The sequence below is a fragment of the Apteryx mantelli genome, chromosome 3, assembly GCF_036417845.1.
Source record: "Apteryx mantelli isolate bAptMan1 chromosome 3, bAptMan1.hap1, whole genome shotgun sequence".
Classification (NCBI taxonomy): Eukaryota; Metazoa; Chordata; class Aves; order Apterygiformes; family Apterygidae; genus Apteryx; species Apteryx mantelli.
Window position 1 is genome coordinate 18,976,580 of NC_089980.1, and position 17,326 is coordinate 18,993,905.

At 40.8% G+C, this 17,326-nt stretch overlaps 1 protein-coding gene across 9 annotated transcripts in view; it reads right to left on the reverse strand.

Annotated features, from left to right (window-relative positions):
* Positions 1 to 17,326, reverse strand: part of EHBP1 (EH domain binding protein 1) — a 223,166-nt gene that overhangs the window by 57,025 nt on the left and 148,815 nt on the right. For all 9 annotated transcript variants that reach the window (XM_067292807.1, XM_067292809.1, XM_067292803.1 and 6 more), the window contains 2 exons: positions 15,520 to 16,434; positions 13,345 to 13,488 (listed from right to left, as the gene is read on the reverse strand). In XM_067292807.1, the coding sequence (XP_067148908.1) occupies positions 13,345 to 13,488; positions 15,520 to 16,434 (1,059 nt within the window). The remainder of the gene's footprint in view (positions 1 to 13,344; positions 13,489 to 15,519; positions 16,435 to 17,326) is intronic.

Here is a 17,326-nt window from a genome sequence, read left to right on the forward strand (position 1 = left end):
GGGCAGTATTCACGGTGTGGAGAATGCTGGCTTTAGAAAAATAACCCACCGAAAATTTAATCCCTTGTGTCACTGTGAAATTGATAAATTCTTAGTTTACCGAAAGAAAAAAAATACATATATATGGAAAAAAAAGAATGGCTGACTAAGTAAGTATCACCTTGTGCTACATCCAAGGCCTCTTGCTGGTTGTCTGGCTGCTCTTTTGTAGGCAAAAAGGAGCTGAACGCTCTCTGGCTCCTTAGATCTGGCCCAACAAATGCACTGCCAGTCATGCACATGGATCCAGCTTAAAACCCAGTGTGAGCCTAAAAGAAGCTAGTCAAACTGGCACCTACTCATGCAGAAGGAGATAGATTTGTCATGACAGGCTGATTATTCAATGTAAAGAAACAGTTTAGCTTTTCTAATCTGGTACAAATACATCTTTCTCAGAGAAAAAAGTAAAAGGTCCAACAGTTCAAGTATTTAAAGTAAAGAAACCAACAAAAAATTGTAACGTCAAAGTGAACCATAGGTATTTGTGCAGGAGCGTTCTGCAAAACAGCCCTGCAGTTCTATTCAGATAAATAAGATTTAACCCATTTAACCCTTTAGGCGCTTCCCCTCGGTGTGCTGATGGAGGCGAGCGTTTCTCTTTCCCACTGCGCTCGGCGCTATGGCAAGTTTTAAGAACTGACTAAAACACCTAATTGCAAATACACTTTCAGTTTTCCCCCTCTCCTCGGCTGCCCGCGCCGATGCTAAAGGCGCCCCGGTCTCCCGGAGGCGCCCGGTGCGCCAGCATTGCCTACCAATAAAGCTGCCGATCGCGAGCCCTCAGAAGGCAGATCTAAACCAAAAGCGACAACAAAGGCCTCCGCTAACTTCGTCCCGGGAATCTGCTTGGCTTATGCAAGTTTGCGCTCTCCCTCCTCTGCGCAGTGTAATTAAGGGCAGCAATCACCTAAGGCATCAGGATGCGGGGGCTCGTTACGCCTGTCCCCGCGACTGCGGCTGCTGGGGGCATGACGCACCAGCCAGGGCTCAAGCGCGCAGGCTGCAAAATGTGCTGCAACAGTGCCATCGTCCAGCCAGGGCATAATGTCAACAGCCTAAAGATGGTATTTTCGGTGTCTTTCAATAACCTAGTTCCCGAGAGAAGAAGCTGCTTACTCATTGCAGAAGTCAACATTTGTCGAGCTCCACTTAAGGGATTTGTTCTTGTGTAAACTTGACTTTATAATTAAAAAAAAAAAAAGAAAAAGAAAAAAGAAAGTTGCGTTATGAAACAAAGAGTTTTGGCAAGTAGCTGTGGAGCAGCATCTCGCCGAACGCCGCGGCGGGCGGCCTCCTCCCGGCCGGGGCCGCGGCGGGCGGAGGGCGAGGACGTGCCCTCTGCAGGAATGCTCCCGCTCCCCCCGCAGCCCGGCCACGCGCCGGGGGGGCTCGCAAAGTTCTCCCCCCCCACCCCCCGCTCTTAATTTCAGGGGGAGGGCGGAGGGATCGCAGCCTGCCTCCGTGTGATCAGACTGCAAAGAAACAAGTGCAAAGCATATGCCTTCCCGGATCCTATTTTGCTGTTTTTCTTTTTCTTTTCTTTTTTTTTTTTTTGAAAATGTCCTGCAAACTGCTGGCAGCTTGTTTTTAATGGAAAATACCAATCGCCTAGGATCTATACCTAGCCTTTTGCCAATAATGAGAAAACTTCACCTTCTGTCCCCAGCAATTCTTAGGAAATCTTTTGCTGTTATTCCTACAAATCCAATTACAGATTGTTGAGTAGCTAGTGGAGTAAGCTTATTGAGGAGTGTCACATCACTAAGTCGTGCGTATGTGTTTCAGTTTGTAATGTGGTCTGAGCCGCTGTAGAGGTGTCAACTTAAAATGCAAGTAAGTAGCAGAACAGGGCTAATCCCAGCCACTACTCCCCTGCAGCCAAATTGTAGCGCAATGAATGACAGTGGAAATGCAAAGATGCCACTGTGCTTATCACACACAGCCAGATGGTGGACCTGGATCAATGCACACATGCCACGATCAATGCATTTGATAAAGAATTAAGAAGAAAACTGTACATGTTATCAAAGAACTTGTACATGGCATAATTATGATTCTGCATGTGCTTACTGATGATATTGGAGACTCAGAGGCAGGTGATAATGAAACTGATAGGAAGAAATAGCTTAAAGGCTACAGCATATGGCCTCAGCACTAAGAAATCTTGTCAAATAGTTCAGAAAGCTTTTTTAACTGTTATTACAGGCTGCTCATAGTGCGAGCTGGTGGCAACATTTTAATTTTTTTTTTTAATCTGAAATGTCAAAAAGTTACAAAAGCTGTACTTTTTAGAATGGCTCAGAAAATAATTAAGACACTATTGTGTTTTAAACACACACACACAAAAACTGCAGGCAGAGTCAGCATTCACAATTTTTGCTGTTGTGGTTTTTTTGTTCTTAATATATAATTACGTGTTCCCTGAGTGGATGGTTTGAGAATTTGAGGGAGCTTGCGATTGTTTAAGGAATGTATCTGGGTAACGATTTGCAGCTTCTTTAGATACAATTTTCGCTGTTACTTCTAATCAAAGGTATAGTATTTGCCTGTCACCATCTGTACTCTGCCAGCTGCATTAGAGCTACCTTGGATAAGAAAAAAGGTAATTAAAGATATGTGGAAAATGGTATAAAGTCATAAAAAAGCATATACATTTCTAATGTATAAAAGGTACCTAAAATACAAATTCTCATGCTCCAGTTGATAGATGAGCTGTCTAATCAACGCCTGGACGTAACTTAAGTGCTCTCATTAGTGTGAAGACCTTCAGGCTAAATAAGACTAAATCCCTTAAAAATTGCTTCTGCAATAGAAAAATCCCCCTCACCATTTTCCTCTGCCTAAATCATATCAATTAAAAAGAGAGAGAGGGAGAGAGGGAGAGGGAGGCATTTTCACATGACTTTGTTTTAGCTGACACTCAAAAAACTACCTCCCGAATCCAATTGAAAGTGTTGCAGCAAAAAAAGTTCATTAGCAATCAGAGAAACAAAAAAAACCACCACCAAACCCACGCAGAGTTTAGTTTCTCTTTCACTTTATGCTTGGCACAATACAGCGCCGAGGCGCCTGACGCCCGCTGAATCCTCCACCTCGACCTTTTCCAGCCCCAAATACCCGAATCGCCAGCGCCCGCCGCAGCTCTGCGGGCGCTTTGGCCAAGCGCGGCGTGAAAAGCAGGGGCCGCGTGTTTTCACCGAGTTCATCCGAAGTAGGCCGAGGTGGGGGCAGAGGGGGGAAGCGTGAACCCGGAATTCCAATTTGTCCTGACAAACCGTTGGGTATTAAAGCCGAAAGGGCCCGGAGAGCGCCCACAGGCCTGATGGCTTGATTAGCTCTCGCGGTGCGGCGCGGCACGGCGCGATGGAGGGAGCCGTCTCCCGCTCGGCGCGGCGCTTTGATCTCCGCGCCGCTCGATTCGGGAGCGCCGAGCGATGAGACTCGCGCGAAACACCCCGACGGTTAGGCCCAAGCTCGCCGCAGCCAGCTCTCTGCCTCGCTTTCCCCCCTCTTGGGCTGCCCTCTGCCGAACGCCCCACTTCAAAGGGCTCGCGTCGGCGCTCGCCGCCGTCGGGGCAGGTCAGGCACGCCGAAGCACAAAGAGCCTCCGCGGCCAGAATCAAACACAGCCCAATTAAACTAATCATAACGTCCCAGTGAACACGAGGAAGCTCACCTGGTATTTCTGGGCTTCCCGTGCGAATTCCCAACTCTGCTCGGTACTTGGTACTATAATTACCCTGACCAAAATGCTGTGAAATTACTGCTCTGATCTACTAATGGCTGCAAAAAATCGAGCCGTCGTGGTTTCATGCCAAGGGGCCGTAGCAAGGTGGCGCAATGCTTTCTGACAGAGACGACAACTTCTGAAAAACTCAAAAGGGAAAATTAACGGGATGTGGTTTATGTTGCCAAGGCCTGTTCATTAATTACCAATTTAATCGCTGCTGGAGGCATGACATTACAGCAATCTGGCTGGAAGTTCTAATAGATTATGAAGACCACCTAAGACGAGTGACCAAGAAATGTACAAAACAATTAATACTGTTTCGCTGCTATCAAAGACACTCAGATTATTTTACATCAAGTGAAGCAAAAGAATTAGTAGCTTCACAGTGCCACCACTAGGAACTGTAAATACAATGGCACACAATTAGTAATGCACATGTGACTCTTCGTTCAAGGCATATATCCTTGGGAAAGCCAGAACATGATAAGGAGAACAAAAGAAACATTTTTAACTGAAATGAATAAAGATTTTAACTCTACCCTTGTGCATGCTGAGCAATAACAGACTAGGCAATGCAAAATACAGCTCTAAGTAATGGCGATATCATCCTGGGATTCACAACAGCGTGCGCTGAACATCCATACAGAAAGTGGCCACAGTTATTAACTGCAATATAAAAAGAGCGTTCGAGATGCGAGCAGGTCTCGGGCTCGCTCCGCACGCAAAAGCAGAGCTCTGAAATACTGAGCCCTTTTTTGCTGATATTTACAATCAGATAGAAAGTACTCAAGTTTTTGAACTAGTGTCATTCAGATGACCTTAAAATTCAGTTAATAAATTGACAGTATATTTTATGTGACTCTGCATGTTAACGTTATGGCTGCAGACTCCGCAGCAACCTTAAATTTACCTCCATATAACAAGCAACTGCATATTTATATTTAGGCCAGATGCTTGACTGGTGTAAACAGATACAGATAATGGAAATAATAGCAATAAAATGCAGCTGAGAATCTCAAGCATTTAGATCTAAAACTTGAACTGCGTAACATTTGTCTTGCGTTACCAAAGGTTACACTTTATCCATAAAGCCCTTCCTGGTACAAAAGTGACAGTGCATACTAATTCTACTGGGAAATGAGTTTCCCTTGTACTAATTGATTTGTTTTCCCAGCTACAACAGGGAGTTGTATACCCTGATATTTTTGCGTAGTGAAATATCACAACTACACAGTAAGAAAGTGCTCAAACATATCAAATACGAAGTCAAAAGATGTAGGACTTTCTTGGAAAGTGACAGATTATCTTTTATTTTTCACGTATCAAATAACGTGAAATAAAGCAACTTGTTTGTTTTCGCCATCAAGGAAACGAGATGGGGCTACTTCAACCTTAGCATCTCGTTATAAAGAAATAAATATCAGTTCAACTGTTTTTTGAAGTGTTCAGTCAGCAGGCCTAACCTTCATTTAAAGAAAAGTATGTGGTTAAAACAGCTACAAAACTTGGAATGCTCATGAAATGTAAATACTATACAGCATAGTCTTATCAGCTTAAACCATATTTAACCACTTTATAGTGGCATACATACAAGACATATAAATGAACAAGGGGGAATAAGTTACCAAAGCTCAGGGATTACCAAAATAATGTTCAATCTTTTTTACCAATTAGATGGTAACTGCTTCTTTGTAATCTCAAGAAGATCTCATGATCATATCTAAATCTGGTCACAATTATCAGCATGACAGACTAGTCTTTTCTCAATCAATATTTTCCAATTAATATTAAAAGACCAAGGTTGCCATCTGCAAAGTCTTACACCTCAATAAATATGTGGTGGATGTCTAATTAATACAGATCAGCTTTTCTCTCTTAGTTTTCTTATAAAAATAATTTAGGAGTAACTTGGTGGTGTTTCCTTAAATGAACGAATATTGCCACCTCAATCAATCACATTTATTTTCCAACTAGGAAGGCTGCAAAAACTTCCACTGATGACCTAGATGCCTTTCCTAACGCAGTGTAACTAGTTTCGAGTGTAAATAAAAATTACTCAGTAAGAATATCTGATACTCACTTTCAAGAATCTGTTAAAAATATCTGGAGCAAACAATAGTTGCACTGGTCCATTAGGTTCAAGGCATCTTTCAGTCAAATTAAAAGGTCTGATTTCTGTTGTCTACTGTGAATTTGCATTCTGCATCACCCCCGTATGTGTTGTTTACAGTATACTTTTTGGTCACATATTAGAGCAGGATAGTTAGGAGCCTATTTGCTCTGAAGGGCAGGGAGATTATTGCAGGATGTGGCCAATAAATGGAACTGTCTAATAAAGCTTTTTCTGAGCATTTAAAATCATGTTTTATGTTCATTTTATTACTGATGGAACATCCTATCTCTGTGCAAATGTATGCAATCAAAATTAAAGTATACAAATTCATCTAATTTCAGATTTTCATCGGTTTCTGAAGGTTTTCTAAAAAGACTTCCATTTCCACTGGTCCACGGCATATGCAAAAAAAGTTATCATTTTGTACTCAAACATTTATGAAAATGAAAAGTAATAGGCAAAACAGATTGATACCTGAAGTAGAAAGAGCTTATTAAATATGAATTAGATACAGCTGCAACAAGTCCTTTGAGCAAGCGAGTAACAAAAAGCAATATTCCGAGCAGAAAGAAACAACCTTTTAGCATAACACTTTCCTCCTATCTCCTCTACTGGATGCAGACAGTGTTTGTCTGTTTGGAGGTAACAGCTTTTTGGTGAGCTACTTCCTATCTGCAAATTCTACTACAAAAGCTGAATATAGTCCCCACTGCTCTTTTAAACATATTTTTAATATTTAAGCAGCTATAACTGTCATTTCACTTGAATAAATACTAAATAATGGTAGCAAGGATAACAAGTATCTCCCTGTATAGTAAGTAGGCTAGCAACAGTTGCATTTAAGCACAGCAGAAGTATAACAACTGCTCTCTGAAAGCACCCCTTCAGTTTATATTCATCTGGTTTAAATACTTATTTTATAAATTGAGTCCCTCACAGTTTTTAGCACAGTCATCCTCACAATGCTGCTATGAAAGAAGAATTACCATTTTCCTATTTTACAAGAGGCAAAAAATGTGGAGTGATTCCCTTGGGGTGTCATAGTAGTCAAGCCCTGCGTCCCAACACCTATGCTAGATCCTAAATATCCAAAATCTTTGGCCAAACCCCTATGAAGGGCCCAGTCCTGCACCTAAATTCACTGAGGAGGAATCCTCGGCTCTTGCAAAACCCTAATAACTTCAGGGAAGATCTGTGGCCTGTGTTAGAAAGAATATCACCCCCCTTTCCAGCTAAGCATTATTTTTGATGAATTCTGTGCTATAGGGCACTCTTTGCTAAAGCTGTCTACTTCACAAAAAACAAGTAATTTTAAGTCAGGTACACATGATTTAGGAGATACCAGAAGTTAAGAGTGCTGGGCACAGTCTTAATTTTCATCTCTCTGCGTATTCATTGGAATAGAGCCTTGTCATGGCGCGACCATATATTTTTACTATATCCCTATGTCTAGAACTGATAGTTCTGACTCAATGGTGTTCAACACTCTGGTTATTTTCCGTGTTTCACTGGCCCACCAATTTGCTGCACAGTTCTTTACTACACAATATTCAAATCCTGCTCTGTAGGCAGAATTATTAATTTCTTCAAGGGCTTTTCTACTGTGCTCATCACTATAGCATTTAAGTGCCTCAAAAGCATTAATCACATTCCCTTCTCACAGCACCCTGTGGTGGTGTTATTACCCTGCTCTTCAGATGAGAAACGAGATGGAGAGATCCAGCTAAAAGGATCTAACACTGGGTGCTCGCTCAGGGAAGCCTATTATCTGCTTTTTTCAGTGTCCTAAGCTTTAAGCAGTCCTTTCCATGTCTAAAGCACAGCTCCCATTGACTTCCCTCACAAACTGTACTGGGATGCTCAGTACACCTGCAAGTCCAACCTTCACCTCCAGAAAGGAAGGATATGCAATTAATGACCACCTGGAGAAAGTTTGGTTCAAATAACTTAGTAGCCCTGGTCAGGAACTCGGAGGCAAAGGCAGCACTACGTTTAATTCTTCCAAGCGCCTTAATCATGACCTCATCCTTCTGCTCCTTGCAATCCCTGCTTCATTCACTGGACACCTTCCAGTTTCTGCAACCAAAAGGACAGAGTTCCTGCGGACAAACAGCCTGCTACATCACCTCAATCCTCTGAGTTAAATGAGGCACAATTGCTCTGGGGAAAATAGTATGTGATCACATAATTAAAGACTGCATCATAATGCATATACACAAAGGAGGTTAATTAAAGTTGCCTGTGCATTTCTTAACTCCTAATTCCATTCTCTGTAATCACACCGGCTTCATAACCATAGCCATTTGAGTTTACAGAGTAAACGACGGCTGCAGGAAATTTCCATTCTTTATGCGGACCAGTCATTAAAGGAGAATAAGACAAATATTTTGCCACTGGCCTTCACAGATATTTGCTGACAACGGAGTTAGGCTGAAATTCAAGAATTATGGATTCCGCTCCAGATTCAGTAAGGGAAAGGTCCCTAGTGGAAAAAGATCTTTTAGCCCTGCTCTTCCTGAATATTTCCTATTTTGGTCCTGGTCCCCTCTAGCTTGCCACTTTACCAGTTAGGTTGCACAGACCAGCTCCAGTCTCCTCACCTTTCCAACACCTCATCCCAATCAAGCCCCAGCTGCTAGCGACCATCACTACAGATTGATGTTTTACACTATAACTGCAGGGAGCAGTTATACCAATCCGAGCACTGTAATATTAATCACAAGAAAAGGTGAGTTAAATAAAAATGAGGAAACCAATAAAAAGGCTCTACGGGTTGAAAGTTAAGCGACTGCAGCTGTTATGCCAGACTGGAAATAACAGAAATGTCTTGCAAAAGTACCCCTGCATCAAGTGCACCTACATCAAGAACAGCAGCAGGAAGGTAGAGCTGTCTGTAAATCTATCTGGAAGAAGGAGATCTGCAAGGTGAACAGGTAAGTCTGTCAGTATGTTCACAGAGCTCTTAAGTTCACTTTCTAGCCTCCAAAATGCTGCATTAATTTTAAGGCCATACCTATGATTCCCCCCAAACCATGAGCACGTTTTCAAGGCGTTTCTGATCAATGCAGCCTCTTCTTAGGCTCAATACCTGCATACAGGCTTACACACTACAGCTTGCAGATCTCACGGTTCTCAGAAGCACTAAAGGAGCAGATTTAGCAGTGAAAACTGTCTCCAGAAAAAAATGAGAGAAAAGAAATTGGGTTAAAAAGATAGGATTTGAGGAAGCAGGCAGAGATTGATAGGACTAAATCAGGTGAAACGAACAGTGATGGAAGATGATGGGGCAGAAGGCACAGAGAGAAGACATCTAAGACAAGAAAGAGTAAAGAAAGCAGATTTCAGGAAAAAAAGAAGAGGAAAAGGAGTTGAAATGCATAGGACAAATTGCTGAAATGAACAGTATGAGAGAGAGCAAAGCACAAGGAGACACAAACTAAAGAAGGGGAAGAGGGTACAGCCTGGGAGGTAATGCGAAGTATGAGATTCAGAGGAATAGCTTAAAAGCTATAAGAGCAAATTCAGTGTCTTAATCTTCTGTTCCCACAATTTCACCAATTTCTGAGTAAAGCAAGTGAAAATAGTGATATGGGCCTACCCTCAGAGTACAAACATGAGAAGACTAAAAGACACAGCAGCAAGGAAGAAAACTCAAGGAAATGGGGTAAACGGCCAAGAGAAAGGACACATCAAGGGAAAACGGCCAGTACTTCATGAAACACCATTTAGGAGCCAATAAAGAGACGACAGAGATTTAAGAAAATAAAAATAAAAATGAAAAGCAAGCCAGAAGCATAAGACTACTGAAACAAATCACGCAGTCTTGACTCCACCACAGGAAAGGTAAGGCTTAGGCTGAAGAAGGTCGAACATATTCTCTCTGCGCTCAGAGGGGAAACTGCAACACTAATGTCTTTTAAAAAAGATTGCTACCAAAACAAATCAGATGAGCACACACCAAATGATGACAGTGCAAGAAACCCATATTTATGATGAGGGAATGGACTTGGAAATTTCCTCCCTTTTCTTGACTCCAAGCAGCAATACAACCCCATGCACCATATATAGTTCTCACTTGTTTACTAGGAAAAGAGCCATTCATAGTTCTCCTATGGTGAGTGTAAAGAAGTACAGCAAAGCCTATGAAACAAGATTTTTCAAAAGTGACTAATGACTTTGCAGGCTTAGCTGGATTGACTGATTTTTAGAGCATACTCTTTCTGAAAGTCTAGGTTGCATTATGCTGTTTTCACGAAAGTATCCATAAACGTGCAACTGCAAGTTTCAAGAGTTACTTTTGAAAGTACTGACCTTGGAGAATCTCTTTGAAGTATTCTTGTTTAAAACCAGATCTTCCTATTTTAAGGCTTTTCTCTTGAATTCCCCTCAACCCATCCCAAAAAACAGCCCATTCCAACTCCCAGCACAAAGTGTGGAAAGATTCTCATTAGCATCAGTGTGATTTGGACAACACACTGAACATTATTCCACACAGGTGGGACAGACACCTACACTCTGCTAATATAAACTAGAAAAAGATGCTTGAGTCAAAGTTCTTACTATTAACCCTGAATAGAAGTAGTCTCTACTATATTTCAAGATGCAGATAAGCAATAGCCTGTAGTAAATTGGCATAACTACATTAAATTAAAAAGTCTCATCTCTATGACCATGAATTATGTTAAAGAAAAATGATGCTCCTCAAACAGAAATCAACAGCTGATCATAGAAATATGTATCTGACGTTCTAAGTATTTTGATGTATATATTCACATCCTCGTTCAGAGCACCCATGCATATGGATAGGCATATAACCTGTCAGTTTTATATAATGCATAAACCATAAAAACAATATAACATAGCAATCTCCATTATAAACGCTTCCCTTCGCAATACATATGTCTCACTGAAATACATTAGGAGAGTGTTGAGCTTGGGAAGTCAAGCACTCAAAAGTTAGGAAATGTCAGTATTAGGTTAGCTATAAAATCCCGCATTAGTTCTCATTGTGTGTATTTCATATGGTCTTTAATTGCATAATCCATACAATTTTTTTCCTTCGGGACGCTTGTTTCATTCAGTGGCTATGACTGACAATGCTCAGTGAATGAACAACTATTCAATATTTCACTTCACCCTCATCATTCACTATTCAAACTTTTCTCTGAACACAGAATTATTAATTTGTCCTGGGGCACTCTGTACTGTTGTATCTAAGAGCTTCCAAACCACATCTCCACAACACCCTTATGAGGTAGGGAGCTATTGTTATCCCCATTTTACAGGCAACTGAGGTCAAGAATGCCCTTGCTCAGATGCCCAATATCTGTTTTTTTCCAGACAGCTCAGGATTTCAGAGAGGCCTGGACAACTTGTTCACAGCATCACTCTCATTGCCTTGGCTACAGCTGGGTGCGTTCCAAACTTCCAAAAATCAGCCCCCAAGAATCCCAGGGTGGAAGTCAGAAAACAAGGAATCTGCCACCTCAAATATGTTGGGCTCAAGTTACCTTCCCAACATCATGAAGAACTGATGATACAGGCAGCAAGAGACTTTGGTTCTGCAAAATCACAGGCAGCTGTCATACCTACAAAACTGCCCTTCCCTTTCCTGCAATCCTCCATCTAATTCACCTTTCTGCTTTTGCAAGAAATGAAACCAGGTCCCATGGGCAAGACGGCCTCCTGAACTACACAGCCCTGTCTCTCGCCCTGAAAACTCTGTCCCTATCTCTTATCCTTCAGCTGGTTCTCATGGCCTGGACACATTTTTGTCTAAGTTCACACTGTAGTCTACCTCCTTGCCATCTACCTGGGGCACCTCTCCTCCGTATTCCAGTGGGGTAGTTTCTTCTCTTCTTCCTGTTTGGATATCATCAGCAGGACTAGTGTGAGCCCAAGAGAGAAAGCTTTGCTTTCCAGTACTATGATGTGTATTCAAATGGGCCCTGATCATTAGCGGAGCAACTGTAAAAGAAAGTCTTGCTGTGTTGTGTCCACTTAGACACATTTTTCTGATATTTACTAACTATTCTGAACTTTGAGGCTCTCTAATGAGCTTGTGCTATTGGTGCAACCTGGATTGTTTTGAACAGATTCTTCCAGGGGTTTGAACCTTCTTCCCATAAGATTTTTTTTAACATGGATAAAACAGTGCTTCATCCAAACTAACTCTGAGAAAGTTGAACAGGTTTTTTTCTTAAGTCCAAAACAAAAGAAATTACCCTTAGGCAGAGAGCCAACATGGAAAATTTCAGCTCAAACAATTAAATAACAGCAAAGTTATAAAAACTTTGAAAATAGAGGCTTGCAACAAAAAATGCTGGGCAGTTCCAACAGTTGTTCCTATCGGAGTTCCCTATAGCATCCCTCCTATAATGGAGTTCGGCATATGAAAAACTGTTTAAATAAACGAATCAACCAAAACTTCCAAAGCAAAATTTATACTAACTTATAGTTATCTAGGAAAAAGTTAAATACAAAATAATCACATCGTTGTCATAATTTTATCATTATGCAAATAAGGCATGTATGCATATATACCTATATTTTTAAGAAAAATGAAGAGAAATGCTTGCCAGTTTGTGGCAGGAAATATTTCCTAAGAAAAGGTATGTACGCCATAGATCCAAGACAGTTTAGAGAATGAAATGAGATATACAATCACTCTCTTCCTTTTCTGACTGTGTGATCTCATTTACGTAAAAAGCAGAATCTCTCCCTCAGGACTAACCTCTGAAAGACGCTTTCTCTGTATCATTATTTTTCAGTTACATTTACATTCTTAGCTGACACTACAGTCTCCAGCGCACAATAGTTAGAATCACAAAACCTGCATTGCGAAGGTTTGCATAAAAATTGATTAGCTTTCATCTCCAGAGAATATGCATCCTTCCAGATCACCACTGAGGCCACTGGAGGTGCAACCATAGCTTCTTGGGCATTGGAGCTTGTTGCCCAGCTCCACTTTCCCATCTCACCAGCATAATCCACTTTCATGATAAAAAGGAACTGTTCCACCAACTCTTTTACAAGACTGTCACAAGCAGCCTCATTCACTGCAGTAACACTTATGAAGTAGCGAGTAGTTTACATCACAGGCTTGGGGAATGCATTTACATTAACTGAAAAAAAGAGAGGTAATCAAAAATAGCATAAATTACTCCACTGCCATTTAACAAGTAACTTTTGTTTTTTCTCCCATTAGAAACAGCAGTGCCAATCAAAGAAGGTGCTCTCAGACCTCTGCCTCCAGTGACGTCTAAGGCACCTTTCTACTGGCTGTAACAGCAAGAGAATCAATCAGGCTTTAAAAGCGAACTAAGGGTACATGACACATTGGAGCACTGAGACATTCAGCATAGGAAAAAAATATTCTGCAGGGACATGCTCTCCACCAAAATGTAAGCATGTACAATGAATTTTAACTATGTAAAGTGCCACATTGGCCAATATTTCTTACATCATTCAGCTGCTTATTGCGGGCCGGGGTGACCGTATTGGTTAGCTGTTTATTCCCCGCCTTTAAAGCTGCATCTCTTCTTGCTTGCTCAAGCAGAACTCTTGCTCGTTCTTTAAGTTCTTCCTGTCTTGACAACATTCGTTGCTTAAAAATAAAGAAATATAATTAACAGCAAGGTAGCCCCTGGGTACTTAACATTTATACAGTAGTTAATAGCCAGGAGCCTTCCTTTATAATAAAGGTCAGGAGTCACAGGGATTACAGTTTCATGAGGTGACAGAGCCTTCTATAGAAATGAAAAGTAAAGATGATCAAAATATAAAATTAAAGAAAAGTCATAGGCCTTTATAATGTAAATAGAGTGCCCTCCCCTCCCCTTAAAACTTAATTTCTATCAACATTTAATGCCTTTAAACTGCCACTGTGGAAAAAAAATAATTGGCTTCATGGAAGCTAACTATGTTAAAAGTGCTATGTGTTTACTTATTTACTTTAATATGTATGCAAATATAATGCTTCGTTGGCTACTTAAATGGGTATCTCTCATTTATAACTTAAATTGAACACAAAGAGGTTGGATACAAGGTAAAAAAAAACAAACAGCAATAGTATCTTCTGTTTCATTTATGCATATCCACAGGAAAGTCCCTACTTCACACATATGACTGATTACCGTTCAGAGTAGAAATAACGGAAGGGGGATATCTGCAAAGGCAAAAGGAGCTGAGATGATACTCCCAAGTATTTTTGTACACTGCTGACTTCTTAGTCAAGTTCAGCTATGAAGACTCTGGGAAAACGCGTCTCCAGGCCTTTCCATGAGCTAGAACTGAGGCAGATGTTGCAGGCTCTGCTCCTGCAACAGCTATGGGGAAAAGTGAAATCGTTGACTCTAGTTGACCACTGAGGTTAAGTTTGAGGTTCATATTTGAGATTTTATTACTTTGTACAAACCCACAGAAGATTAACAAGTGAGAAAAGTCTTTAAAGCCATCTCTTCCTTCTTCTTGGCATACTACACTCTTGCACATGAAAATCGCAGTAGAAAAGACTGTCTCTCTCTATCTCTCCCTGTTGTATTTTTCTGTGTTGGCCAAACTGTTCCTTTCTCATCCAGTGCCCAGAGAAGATGATGACGAAAAACTTCATGAGACTTCACTGATTAAAGGAGAGAAATTAGCTGACTATGGAGCTAATATTTTGTCTACTACCATCCACCTATGGACTGTCTCTCTTACAATAAAATGAATCCTCATGTTGCTTACTTGGGGGAAAAAAATGTAAAAATGTTTGAACCAATCCACAATACTGAAAGATTGTCTACATTTTTTTCTTATCAGAACTAATGGCACAAAGCCAAACAAAACCAAAACTAAAGAAAGTTCTTTAGGGGGATAAACTTATGAGTCTGGTTTGACATTTTTTGTAAACAGGGCTGATAACATTTTTTACATATTTTTGTGATGATACTATTTACTGATAATGCTCGGCATTTATACAATATTCAGCTTTCATCCTCTCCATAAATCTGCAAGGTAGGTGGGCATATACTTTTTATCTTTACAGATCAGAAAACTGATATTACAGTTAAGTAACATGCTTGAGGCTGCTCAATCAACAGCACAACTTAGTATTCAGGAGTTTCTACCTCACCATGGTGGGCTGTGTTCACAAGGCCACGTGGTCTCTCAGATAAGATTCGGAAATATGAGCGGTATATTCCAAGGCATTCAGAACATTATATTTTTTTGAATATGGATCAGTGAATTAATAACACTTTTTCATTTACTGCTTCAGCACGCAATATTCAGGAAAAAGATGCTGGGGGTTCCACAGTCAGTGGCCAAAGCCTTGAAGCCACCTTCTTTGAGCTGCTTGAGAATACAACAACTTTACTTACTTGAATTGGAGACAGGTTGGAAAAATTTACTGTAGGACAAATCCTATAAAGGACTGCTATGAATTCTTTTTTCATGCAATGGCTCTTTTTTCAGCATCATATATTAGTCTAAATATTTCTGCTACTAAAGCTGTATGGTTTGTCCAACAATAAGAATATACCACCTACCCTGCCATTTATACTACAGGTACGGTGTAAATCACAATCATGGAGAAAGAACCTGACCGGAAACTCCACACCAACCCATATGCACACAGAAAGTTGAAGTTTCTTACCTGGGCTGTTTTTGCAGTTTGATCTGCATGATTTAAAGCTGTTCTGGCATCAGGGTCAGAATCAGATTCTGCTTGCCTCAGAGAAGCACGCTTTTTCCTTGCCAGATCTGCATCATTATTATAGGAATATCCCAGTTTAGAAGTAGGAGACAAACTCGGCTTTTTGCCAGGCGAACCGGGATCTGCTTTTGCGCTCTCGGTGGATCTTGGATGTCCCAGCTTTTCTTGCTCTGAGAAACCAGTGGGACTGTCTGAACTCTGGTGCCTTTTCTTGTCACCATCTTCACAAGCAACTGTGGGAGATGCATCCCCCTTTTGATCGCCGACATGTGGAAAGTCACTCAAGTCTAAAGTGTCAGCTTTCAGCAATTTCTTCTTTCCCAACACAGGCTGCAGTTGTGTTGTGTCTGCATTACCGCCTTTCCCAAGCTCCTCCGATGCAGAAGTCCTTCCAGAGCTGTGCTGGGATTTTTGCGGATCTGGGTCGCTCCGAGTCCTGCGAGAAGAAGGGGAGGCCGTACTCGGGCTTAAATGGTCATCAGGGGTCTGATGCTCGCTCTCAGATTCTCCAACGCCGCTGTCATTTACAAATACGGAGTCGTCCTGAGAAGCAAAGTCCGCCAGTCCACTGTCCGGCTGCTGCAACTGGGGCTCCCGGTTCAGGTCATTCAGCTCCGCATAGAATTTTTCCTGATCGACAGAGCTGTTGGTGTCCGTTTCATAGTTACCCACTTTATATGTGCTTTTACTGCTGTTCTCCTCTATTTGAACCACGTTCAATTCTTGGCCGCAGAAATGAGCCCTTATTTGATAGAGATAGGTCATAACAGTCAGTTTGTCAGGTATCGCTAGTAAAACCATGTCAGAAGGTTCCAGCAGTCGCGATATGCCTAAGCTGGCAAACCCATCATATGCCTTTAAAAATAGACAAAAGAAAGATTACAGCACAGTAGTTTTTTTACATATTATAAAAGATCACGAAACACAAGCAGAAGTTTTAGTTAAAATAAACATAGCCAACATCACAGGAACAGGTATGGGCTTGGATCTGTTACTTCTTATTCTTTTGGTAAATTTTGGTATGATAGTTACTATTTTTTGTTGCACAACCCAATGTCTCTGAACTCATAGATTTTTCCTGATGGATTCTAGATATCTTCCAGGATAGCTTCATAGGAATGCAAATCAAGAGAATATGACCAGTAAAGGCATGCAAATGGCACTGTTTTAAGCATTTTTAACATACTAGCATAGTATAATAAAATCTTTTGTTACTCAAAATATAGCCACTATCATGAGTAAAAAGATGGGCATGAAAGTGCAACCTAAAAACCCTTCTGTTTGCATTAAGAAAACCTACTAATATCTTAAATGGTTCTCACTCAAGTAGCAGGAAACAAGCAAATAAAAAAGTGTAAGAGTTGGAACAAAAGAAAAAGCAGCTAAGGATGGGTTTTTAAGATAAGGAACAAAGATATAAGAAACATGACACTAATCCATCTTGGGTTTTATCACTGGTGATCAACCTTCTCCTTTCTACTGGTCATGTAATTGCAGTGATTTGTGTTGATGAAAAAGTATGTCCAGATAGCCAAAAAGAACAACACCCTAGATTACTTGATACAAGACAAAAATCACACCAATTCAGCAAAAAAATGCATTTTTAAAACATCTGTTCTTGCTAAATTTATAGAAAAGGGAGAGTGAATTTAAGTCTCACTTTACTTTTTTTTTTCTAAAAGCTAAGCAGTTTGAAAGCCTCTCAGTATGTGAGGCCACATTGTATTATTTCTGCTAGCCCTTTAAG